At 31.5% G+C, this 11366-nt stretch overlaps 2 protein-coding genes and 2 non-coding genes across 5 annotated transcripts; 1 reads left to right on the forward strand and 3 right to left on the reverse strand.

The window, feature by feature from the left end:
* Positions 1-7: 7 nt before the first annotated feature.
* Cdc45 (Cell division cycle 45) lies at positions 8-7590 on the reverse strand. 2 transcript variants are annotated; one of them, XM_008196836.3, is made up of 10 exons: positions 7395-7590; positions 6990-7349; positions 6765-6941; positions 6355-6710; positions 3591-3795; positions 3352-3543; positions 3102-3301; positions 221-297; positions 99-172; positions 8-33 (listed from the first exon to the last, which is right to left on the reverse strand). In XM_008196836.3, the coding sequence occupies exons 1-9, from the start codon at positions 7443-7445 to the stop codon at positions 105-107; spliced, it is 1686 nt and encodes a 561-aa protein (XP_008195058.1). In that variant the 5' UTR covers positions 7446-7590; the 3' UTR covers positions 8-33; positions 99-104. The 2 variants fall into 2 exon arrangements, with proteins under 2 accessions (XP_008195058.1, XP_015836574.1); XM_015981088.2 differs by having other exon boundaries at positions 8-172.
* Positions 7591-7659: 69 nt separating this feature from the next.
* Positions 7660-11103, forward strand: LOC661160 (uncharacterized protein). The gene is made up of 5 exons (XM_967339.5): positions 7660-7838; positions 7885-7922; positions 7975-8347; positions 8398-8608; positions 10886-11103. The coding sequence occupies exons 1-5, from the start codon at positions 7803-7805 to the stop codon at positions 11050-11052; spliced, it is 825 nt and encodes a 274-aa protein (XP_972432.2). The 5' UTR covers positions 7660-7802; the 3' UTR covers positions 11053-11103.
* On the reverse strand, positions 10695-10778 carry TRNAL-UAA (transfer RNA leucine (anticodon UAA)). Its single transcript has one exon. It is a non-coding gene; the product is annotated as a tRNA-Leu (tRNA).
* A 114-nt stretch (positions 11104-11217) lies between the features above and the next one.
* TRNAP-CGG (transfer RNA proline (anticodon CGG)) lies at positions 11218-11289 on the reverse strand. Its single transcript has one exon. It is a non-coding gene; the product is annotated as a tRNA-Pro (tRNA).
* Positions 11290-11366: the final 77 nt, after the last annotated feature.

The following is an 11366-nucleotide window of genomic DNA, read 5'->3' on the forward strand; positions in this document are numbered from 1 at the left end:
TGTACAGTTTGTTGTTTTGTAGCATTTAATTACCTATAAAATAGTGTCAATTCACACAATTATATACAATTGAAAAATAAATAAAAAAAATTATTTACACTATTTTATTTGTCGAAAAGTGCAGTCAATGCGTCAAAAAACCTCGTCCTGTCCTTGATATTAATCTCAAAATCTGAAAAAATCCACTACTTTCGACAAACAAACAAAAAAATTAACTTACAAGAAGTGTCAAAATAATCCGACAAGACTTCATAATTTATATTTTCAGCTGCTTCCTCAAAGGCCCGGCCTAAATTACTAAAATCACAATATAAAAATAAAATCACCAAATTGTACAGCTGCCTAAAAAGAAAACGACGCGTCCATAAAAAACCTTATTTCTTTGCGAATTAATGAAAAAAATTGAAGATTTATTTATTTCATTAAAGTTTTTGTTGCAAAATAAAATAAGTGACAATTAAAAAAAAGATCATTTCTTTTTGTTGTCGGTGTAGTATTTTCATTAAAGACTGAAAGATCACTTTGCTATCGGTTGTCCAAAAAATATTTTAAATTAAAAAATAATTATTATTTATAAAATCTCACTGCTACAAATTATACAGGCTGATTCTTTTGGGGCCGACATTATAAACTTTTTAACTTCTAATATAGCTAGAGCTTTAAGATTTTGTATACAATCTAAATCAATCGACCATTATGAGTTCAACAAAATTATTTTCAAAATGACAAAATTTCCGGAACTACAAGAAATTGGCGCCAACTTTGAAATTTGAAATAGTAACCACCTATTTTTATTGCATTTTTGAATTCGCTTCTTGAAACTGAGTAACATGTACCCAGTTGTTAGTACTTATCTGTCATAGTTTTTGACGTATGTCAATTTTTTTATACAAATTTTCATTTGCGGGGGTTCATTTAAAATATTACAGCTCGTGAACCCTTTACAATAAGTGAATAATCTTGCATTTGATAGCCAAAAGTTTAAAGAGTCTTTTTAAGTCTTTAGGATTACCAACTGTCAAATTGCAAGGCTAATATGATTTTTTAAAAAAGATGATTAAAAAATGATTATAAAAGAGTTTTTTTAATGAAATGATTGATGGCAGTCAAAAAAAACATCAATTGTTATGCAGACTTTTATTAACATCTTCTATATCTATGTCTTACAGTTTTTGAAATAATCGCAAAAAACTGAATTTTAGCTCATTATTTTCATGTTTAATCAAGTAAACTTTCGAAAAATACGACAAAATTGTGCTATTAATTAAAACAAATGTTCGATTTGTTCACCATTTTCGTTCAAGAAGTTCCAAATCCGATGGCAGACTGACTGAGTTACTTTTCAGTTTTGTTGCTTATTGGATAATGAACCAGCTAAAAACTAAATAAAATATTGAAGTTTGACAATTATTGACCATTTTACTGGTCTACTTGATTAACTATGAAAATTAAAAAGTAAAATCCGTTTTTGGGATTTTTTTCAAAAACTGTATGAAATAGGTATAGGACGGGTTGATAAAAGTCACCATAAATATGGATATTCTTTCGATTGCCATTAAAAAAAGGGGGTCGTTCGAGTTGAAAAAACAGAGTTAATAGCAGTTTTTTGAGAACCATTTTGAAAAATCATACTAGCCATGAATTTTGACAGTTGACAATTTCGAAAATTCTAGAAAGCTCTGCAAACCTTCGGTTATCAATTGCAAAAAAATTATTCACTTTATCGCAAAGGGTTCAAGGGATGTGATTTCTTAGATAAACTCTTGCAAATAAAAATTTTAACAAAAAAATTGACATATATCGAAAACTATAACAGGTAAGTACCAACAACTTGGGTAAATTTTACTCAGCTTGAGAAGGTGAATTCAGATATGCAATAAGAATGTGTGGTTACTATTTAAAAATTTCAAACTTGGCGTCAATTTTTTGTAGTTCCGAAAGCATTTTGGCATTTTGAAACCAATTTAGTTGAACTCAGAATGGTCGATTTAAATGATATACAAAATTTTAAAGCTCTAACTGTATTAAAAGTTGAAAAATATCCATAAAACTGTCCATAAATTGTTCATAAAACAAAATAGAAAACAAAATTATAGTAATACAATTGTATTTCAAATTTCACGTAAAGATGTCTGTACTTTTAATCGTTTTAATTATTAACCACAAAAAAGGTTTTATTAAAATTTTTGTTTATTAAATGTTTCAATTAGTGTAACCAGAATAAAAAAGTTATCAATGAACATTAAAGTATTTCATTTATGGAAATACCATGATTAAAATTTTGACCATTACTGCAAATAAGGTTCACTGGAAATATTTAACAACACCTACACAAGACCACAGTCACCACAAGAGATAACTTAAGACCAAATTTTTCCAATTCTTCTTCAAACTGATAACCATTTATAATTTTTTTTAAAACAAATGAAAGATTAAAAAAAATCAAGTTTGTCACGACGTTTTGACCCTTTAAGAGGGCAGAAAAATTGTCGATTTGTTTGCAAATTTAAATTATTAGTTCATTAATGCAAAATAAGTTCAAGAGTCGGTTTACAGAACATTTTAATTGCAATAAAAATTTTTCTGAGATTAACTTTACATTTGTCAATCTATTTTCAGTGGCAACTTAATGTCGAATTAGTTTTATTCCGAATTAAGTTTTAATTTCGCTTTCTGTAAAGTTAACCGGTTCTAAATGCCCAATTATTATTTCATTTTATTTACAATACCATTTCCAATTCATAAATTATTTAAGTAGTTAAATTGTCACTGCATTTTGTATCTGTTTAATTTTTATAAGTTGTTGAATTCAAAAAAGCGAACCCACAAAAAATAATCTCTTTTTTAAATTGAATTGCCACAAATTTTTTGGAAATGAAAAATTATAACTTTAAGAAAACTTGAAGCTTTAAAACTTTGCTTTAAGATTTTCGAACTCAATCCTTTCTTAATTTTTTTCTTTCCGCGATAAATCAATTATTTTGCAACAAAACCTTTTACTTTAAAAAACATATTAAACAGCAAATTAAAGGATTTATGATGGGATTGGTTTATGGTCGCGTCATTTTCTTTTTGGGCGGCTGTACGTTTAGTTTAGTTACTTTTTGGGTGAATTTTGCCTCAGCGGTGGAATCCCCAAAATAACACACGTCCCTAAATCTAGATTTTTTGGTGCTGAAATAATTAAAGGCAAGTCAGGGGCTTTACGATTCCGTGACATTGACACATAAGCCCGTAATATAAATTGTGCCAACAATAACAAAATATATTGGTTTGAAAACATATACCAGTCTAAACAACCCTATAAAACAAAAATTAAAATCAAACAACTTGACTAACAATTCAACTCACTTCTTGTATGATGTAATAAACAAAATTCCCGGCTGTGATAATTTGTTTCATATCAATGGCCGCTTGTACAGTCTTAAAAATCGTCTTTGTGATTATCTTTGCACGTTCTATTGCTTTTTGTACTACGTCTTTTTTATTACGAGTGAGGCAATCAAGTGCCGAATTAAAACACTCTTCTGGCGTTTCCTTCGGCTAAAAACAGCTATTTATGTGAGAGAATTATCAAAATGATAAATCACCGATGACTCCAAAATTGCAAACATGGCGTACACAATGTCAGACGCACAATATTTATTCCGGTAGCCATATTGTAACACAAATGAGGTAAAAACTAAATCTTCTAAGTTGTATTTTTCCGATAATTTTTCAATACTTTGGTGGAATTCTTTACGTAGTTGGAGATCCATTGATTCGAACGCCTGCTGGCTCTGCGATAAGGGCAACCTGCAAGTTGAGAATGAGCCCACCTTGTTGCCGCCACCCACCTTGGATCTTTTTTAAGGGAGAATCATTGAAAAGTATAAGCATGAGCTTTATAAATAAAATTAAACATAATTTATAAGCCGTTTGACTTATTAAGTATGTCTTACCTTTTTGGCACATCCTTGATTTTTTTAAGTAAAAATAATTTTAAATATTATGTACAAGGTGCGGCATTTCGGATGTGGTATCTCCGAAACTAAGAAGTTTAGAGAAAAAATATTGACACATTCTCGGGTCCGTTTTTTGAGAAAATAATTTTGGTAAAAACCGAATCCCGCTATCGTCTTTTGTTTTCAATTTATAAACAAAAGTTGACATTTTAGTGAAATCTTTAAAAATCATATCTTCCTTATTATAAAAGATACACATTTAAAGCAAAAACATTATACAGGCACAGAGAATCTAATAATGTTATCAGCGATTTTTGTAAACCTTTCGTTTAGCTGTAATAACTTAAAATTGTATGTTTTTAAATAGAAATCATAGTTGGCTGACATTTTCGAAAAGCTTATGTTTTTCTGAACTTAAAACAATATAAATACAGTTTGATACTTTTACATACTTTTGATAAAAAATAAATTTAAAATATTTAAAAGTAGTTGGTCATGGAAAAATTATTTTACATAGAAGGTGTAAATAAACTAGAAATTTTGTGAACGGTTATTAAAGTAAAAAATGTGAAATTATCAAAATAAGCTATGTTAAAGTTATTTTCAATTAAACAAATATACGATCGTCGCAGATTTTAATTACATAAAAAATGTGAAGAAAATTAAAAATATGTCACTACCATTTGATGACACTTTTTTATGATTTAGTGAAGTGGAATGGAACAAATAATACACAATTTCGCATCCTACAAATCACCATTTCATACTAGTTTCTACGGAAGATCATTGACTTGAAAGCTGGTAGTAAGACGATCTTTTAACTTTAATTTCTTATATTATTTTATGTTTCTTAAATAAAAGAAATTGTCCGAAATCAAATATTTCTTAACTGGTTTAATTTAAATTTAAATGTTCATTTAATAACTCGTTTACTTAGTAACTATTTATTATTTATTATTAATATTAAAAGGTTTGTAATCAATTGTGGTGATATTGTAGTTTTATGTATAATTTAAGCCTGATGAAGTTTATTATACATATAAACGAAACGTTGCAACTCGACGTTTTAATTAAAACCTTTTATGGAAGCTGTCCTAACGTCGGTAAATTTTATTCCAATTATTAATAATTATTAGTTAACTGAATTAATCAGCATTAGTGTCGTTTTGTGTAAAAAAACATCGTTAATCCCAAAAAAATAAAAAATAAAATAATTGTTATTTTTGGGGCCAGTAAATTTTTAGGTATACTTTTTGTAAAAGAAATGACAAAATTTTAATTATTAATTAATAGTGATTTTATATTTTATTTAATATTTATTACAAAGAATTACAAGAAAAGAATTTTTGACAACGTTGGCACATAGCATTTATTTAAAATTACTATTTTTACCTTTATACAGGGTATATCAGAAATATGTGTCTTAATTTTAACGGGTAACAGAACTCAACAAATAAAACATCTTTTCATTTGTAAATTTTCAATAAAAAATTCACAAATTTACTTAAGAGCCGAACTATTTTCGTTGTAATAAAAACGGACAATTTAAACAATTTAAAACAATGAAAATTACTGCTATGAATACAAACTAATTATTAAACACTGACCGGCTCGTTTGCACTAAAGAAAAGAGGAAAACAGTGAAAATTGTAAATAAGAATTTTGTAAAATGTGATATAGAAAAGTTGTTGTACTTGATGAGTTTTCTTAAGTTGCAGTATTGCTGTATTTCATGAGTTTTATTACGTGGTAAAATTAACACGTATTTCTGATATACCCTGTATGTAAGCAATTCCTTATGTCTCACACACCACTGAGTTGGTGCGCCGGTTTTAGAACACCCGGTATACAGAGCACACCTGTAATGCACTTTAAACTTGTTAACTGAGATAAACTCGCTTTGGTCACCTTAGAGATAAAGAAAAAACTTTCAATTTTTTTTTTAGTTTCAATGAAGTTTTTTAGTTTCTTTTTAGGTGAAATAAACAAACGCTTTGCAACTAACTTTTCTAATAATAATTTCTAATAAGAATAATAATTAGTTTTTAGTTTTTAAATACAGTAAAAATAAACTTTTAGTAGGTTCACTGTATACTTTTTAAATATTTTTTTTTAAGTAAAAAATAAAATTTTGCACAAACAAATTGATTTAAACTTCAATACGTCCAAAAAAATACAATCACTCGACACTCCTTTATACAGAGTATTTCAAGCAATCAAACCCTATCTGACAAAGTTTATCTTAAAAAAAACGCAAGCTGAATTGAGCTGAGCCTGTCAACGCCGTGGAAATTATACGAGTAAATAATAATTTCATTAAAAAATAGCTTCACAATTGATTCATCCAAAGACTCATAAGCCACAATATACAGGGTGTTTAAAAAATAAATAAAAATCAACGGCTACTTACCCCATATCGGCCAGCAACTCGTACAATTTCTTGCTCCCTCTATGCGACCACAACTTCAATTTGCACGCCGTAAACATTGAATACTTAAGACTAGACTCAACCGACCAATGTCTGTACAGAACTAATTTCAAATCGTTCTCATATGTGATTCTAAGTGAAGTTAAACCGTCGGTATCATTCGATCTGTTCCTTAATCGGTTTGAATGCGACTGTAATTCCCCAACTGCAAGAACATATTGCGAATTTTCAATTTTGCCTAAAATGTACTGTTCTGTCAGCGCCACGATTGCCAACCAAAGCAAGTCCTTATCGTCCTTATTCAAAAACCACGCGAGTTTAAACATCGCGATCGCGCTCTGGAGAAAAAATCAGTGTCACCAACTTAATTTCAAAATCGACTAAAAACTTACAGCCTTGTTGTAGTACGTGTATTGCGAGTATTCCGCAATGATATCGAAACGTTTCGCTTCCCAAAGCCTGCGTTCGCGTCGTTTTAGAATCGCTTCTTCGTTCAATCTCCGTTTTTTGGCAGCTCTTCCCTCATCTTCGTCCCCACTTTCGGGTTCTTCGTCGCTTTCTTCATCGCTCTGTAATCACACGATAAAAAAATCGACCGTAAGAAGGGGGCCACTGACATCGTCACGATAAACTGCGTGAAAGTCGGGCACTTCTAAGTCCTCCTCTGAGGTCCACAACAACCGGACCTGCCCGTCACTGTAAATGTTATCCAAATGTGTGGGCCTGTGCGAGTCGATGATGAAAAAAATCGCGTCTTCTTCCGGCTCGAACAAGTCGACTAGGTTCACAGTGCCCCCACAATTAATCAAGACGAAATATTTAACGTCGTTGCTGTTTTCACGATACGAGCGCTTCAGGTCCTCGACGCCTCGGATTACGGCAAGGGTGTAGAGAATCTCCTTGTACTTTAGGAGGTTTTGGAGGATTTTACACGCACAAATGCTGTCGATGTCGTAGTGGACCATTAACAAAATGCGCTAAAAGGGGCAGCTAAGTGGGCGACAATTAAAAGGGGGACTTACTTTGCCTGTGAGAAATTCGTAAAAATCCAATTTTAAATTCTCAACGTACATTTTAAACACAATTTGAAATCCGACAATGGGGCATCATAACCTCCAAAGCGCCAAAACAAACCGTTGGTGGGCAAGGTGGAGGGGCAGCCGTACCAACATAAAACTATTTTTGCGTTTCTAATTTATTTAGACGAATGGAATTGAACGCTATTCAATTACTATCACCCAAAATACCATGAGTAACACAATAGATGGCAGATTGTAATTACTACACAAACGTTCGGGTCGGAGTTCGTGAAATTAAAACAGACAAATTCCCTAGTGGTCATTTTCACCCTAACTAACCTCAATTCTGATTACTTTTTAATCCTAAGATAGCACATGTGTTGTTATTGTTTTGGTCCTAAATAAACACCAATGTCGCGTCCTGAGCACTTGGCGCCACCCGAAATCGTAAGTACGCCCCCAATTCTGACCCTAAACCTAACCTAACTTTTAGTTTTACAACGAAGATGAGGCCCGGAAGTACACTCAAAAGTATAGAAACGGCCGCTTTTTTGCAATTTTTACTCATTGTGACTCGTTTTAGTTCTCGAATTATTGATATTCAAATGCAGATGAGTGAGCGTGCAGTTGAGCTCCTTTTGTTGCCTGAAGACCAGCCGTGTTATTTGCTTGATATAGGTTGCGGGTCGGGGCTTAGCGGGAGCGTCCTTGAGGATCAGGGGCACTTCTGGGTCGGTATGGACATATCCAAGGCCATGTTAGATGTGGCCCTTGAAAGGGAGGTCGAGGGGGACGTTTTGTTGTCAGACATGGGGCAAGGGTGCCCCTTTCGGGCCGGGTCGTTCGATGGCGCGATTAGCATAAGCGCGTTGCAGTGGTTGTGCAATGCTGATAAAAAGTCGCACAATCCCGTTCAAAGGATTTACAAGTTTTTTAGCAGTCTTTATGCGTGTCTGGTTTGTGTTTGGTTAATTGTGAGAGGTTTTTTGTCATGTTGGGGTTCTAGAGCCGGTCAGCACGGGCCGTTTTTCAGTTTTATCCCGAAAATAGCGAACAAATGGAGTTGGTTACGGCACAAGCAATGAAAGCGGGGTTTTATGGCGGGGTTGTTGTTGATTTTCCGAATTCAACTAAAGCGAAAAAGTTTTTTTTGGTCTTGATGACAGGGGGAAATATGCCGTTGCCGAAGGGATTGGGGACAGAGGAGGAATCACAAGGTGGGTTACAGAATTAATTTTGGTTAAAAGTGGAATGGTTATGGAAAAAAAAAGGTTTTCAGCAGGATTCGAACCTGCGATTTTTAGAGTTTCTGATTTATATTGGCTTCTTTTTGCCTCCAACACTCGTGAGATTTTTTTATAAATAAACAAACTAATAAAAAATCAGATTGGAATTTCAACTTGTCCAATTGACTAACAATTCCAAAAAAAAAAACACGTAAAAAAGTAAATGTCTGAGTTGTTAGCGATAATAAAGCACTTGAAATTAGTTGTATAAGCTGTTTCAAAACTATAAAAAGGCCAACGTCGCATTTTACCAAATAATTTTTTCAAATAAGATTGATAAAATTGTAAAATAGTTATTAATGGTTTGGTGTGTGATTGAAAGTGTAAATTACATAAGCTATTATTTTTTTGAAGTGCATTATTAATTTATAACAGCTAATTTTGAGAAAAAATGCGACGTTGGCGTTTTTATTGTTTTGAAACAGCTAATAGTCACAGTTATTAAAAAAAGTTCTCAGCACAGGGTTTGAACCTGTGATTTTTGTTTTTGTATTTTATTAGTTTCTTTTTGCCTCCAACACTCATGAGAATTAAATTTTATCAAGAAACAACCTAATTAAAAAAACAGACTGGAATACGAACTTGTCCAATTAATTAACAATTCCAAAAAAAAAATTTTTTAAACAGGTAAAAAAAGTAAAAGTTTGAGTTGTTATAATAATAATTTTGATTGAAATTGATATAAAACACCGATAGTAAAGCACTTGGATTTGTTGTAGACACAGTTATTGAAAAAAAAAGTTCTCAGCGGGATTCGAACCTGGGATTTTTTTGATTTTCTTATTTATATTGGCTTTTTTATGCCTCCTACACCTATAAGAATTAAGTTTCGTCAAGAAACACGCTAATTAAAAAAATCAGTCTGGAATTACAACTTGTCTAATTAATTAACAATTCCAAAAAAATTGAAAAAACAGGTAAAAAAGTCAAAATTTGAGTTGTTTTTTTTAAATTTAGGGATCAAATACCCTAACTACTGCTACTTGTTAAAATAAAATTTTATGAAATAAAAATAACAAATTTAAAAATTTAAATAAATTTGCAGCAATGAAATAACGTCAATTTCACTTTCTCTTCGTTTTTTTGGCAAAATTTTGCAAAATAAACGAATCTCTGGTTTAACAGAGAATCAAGTTCAGTGAAACAAGCTAAAATAACGTCAGTTTCGCTCCAATTCGATGATTTTTCAACCAATTTTTGCAAAAAAACCTAGTCTTGTTACGATTAAACATACATTAGAAATTGACCAAAGATAAGAAACAGGAATTCATTGCGTTTCTAAGATTGGTACCCCTTTCAAAGATTTTATTCAAATTTGGAAAGTTGTCATTAAGTTAAAAAAATCTTGTGTTGGAATTAAAAAACAAAATACTAACAGAAAAGTAATTCATAGGTGATCAAAAGCAACACAATTTCTTTTCCAAACATTTTTATTTTTCATCAGGTAAAACAAAATTTCCAGTCGCTTGTTTTATCAACAGAGTTCAGACTTGAAACAAATAAAATAAATCTAATTTAAGTTTGACCTTTACATTTTTAGTTTGGAAATTATTGAAGAAACAGGTAAAAAAGTCAAAATTTGAGTTGTTTTTTTTAAATTTAGGGATCACATATCCTAACTACTGCTACTTGTTAAATTAAAATAAAAATAAAAATAACAAATAAATTTAAAAATTGACTAGAACGCTTCTTTATATTGAAAAAATAAACAAATTTTATTTTTAGAATGGTTTAGATTTTAGAAACGCACGCATTCGGTTTTGTCATTTTTTAAGTTTTCTGAATTAGTTAACAGAAAAAAAAATTGTTGAACCGTGTGCCGTCACCGGGGCTCGAACCCACTTCCCCCTACTTTGAACAATTCCGATTAATTCAGTGATAATTTTTTTACACTACTAAACATAAATTAAATCATTAATCATTTGAAATATGTGATTTGTGTGGATTACGCTGCTGCAAAATAATTTAGTAAATTTTTACATGTAAAATGTTAATAAAAAAAACAAAAAGTTCAATTTGTCAGGTGTGGGGTTCGAACCCACGCTCTCTTTCGAGAACCAGAGCTTAAATCTGGCGCCTTAGACCGCTCGGCCAACCTGACTTGTCATAATAGCTTGCAGTATCCATAATATAAACTAATAAAGTTGCACAACGTTGCGTTATTTTCATCAAAGTTGATCTAAAAATACTATCGATTGATTTTCTCAGGTGTTTCATACATTTCGAGGCGAGAGCATGCCAAAAAAGCGCGTGGAAAACCGTTAAAGAATAGTCGTGACTGGATTTTGGAGAAAAAAGAACGTCGACGAAGACAAATGAAGGACGTTAGGGCTGATTCGAAGTACACCGGGCGGAAACGAAGCGGCAGATTTTGATTTATATAAAATGTACCATAAATAATACGAAAAATAAAAGAGATTACTTAATTTTTTTAATTAATTGCCATCATTACCACATTTTTTTCTTCAAATGATATTAAATAAGACGTAGTTTCGTTTATGTTCAAAAAAAACTGAAAAAAAAAATGAAAAAAGTTGATTGGGCCTGTCCGGGATTTGAACCCGGGACCTCTCGCACCCGAAGCGAGAATCATACCCCTAGACCAACAGGCCGTTGAGATTTTGCTTCGAAAAAGAATGAATTAAGGTGCATCTCATTTACCATTTTCCGTAATTTTTGTTAAACTTTC

This window comes from Tribolium castaneum, chromosome 8 (genome assembly GCF_031307605.1).
Source record: "Tribolium castaneum strain GA2 chromosome 8, icTriCast1.1, whole genome shotgun sequence".
Taxonomy (NCBI): Eukaryota; Metazoa; Arthropoda; class Insecta; order Coleoptera; family Tenebrionidae; genus Tribolium; species Tribolium castaneum.

Bases quoted from the DNA above. Each gene is read 5' to 3' on its own strand.
- Cdc45 (XM_008196836.3), bottom strand. From the start codon at position 7,445: ATGTACGTTGAGAATTTAAAATTGGATTTTTACGAATTTCTCACAGGC. The intron at 3,796-6,354 runs GTAAGTAGCCGT...CTCAACTTGCAG, and splicing joins GAGTTGCTGGCCGATATGGG to GTTGCCCTTATCGCAGAGCC. The intron at 3,302-3,351 runs GTGAGTTGAATT...TTTGTTTTATAG, and splicing joins TTTATTACATCATACAAGAA to GGTTGTTTAGACTGGTATAT.
- LOC661160 (XM_967339.5), top strand. From the start codon at position 7,803: ATGTCGCGTCCTGAGCACTTGGCGCCACCCGAAATC. The intron at 7,839-7,884 runs GTAAGTACGCCC...CCTAACTTTTAG, and splicing joins ACTTGGCGCCACCCGAAATC to TTTTACAACGAAGATGAGGC. The intron at 7,923-7,974 runs GTATAGAAACGG...GACTCGTTTTAG, and splicing joins GCCCGGAAGTACACTCAAAA to TTCTCGAATTATTGATATTC.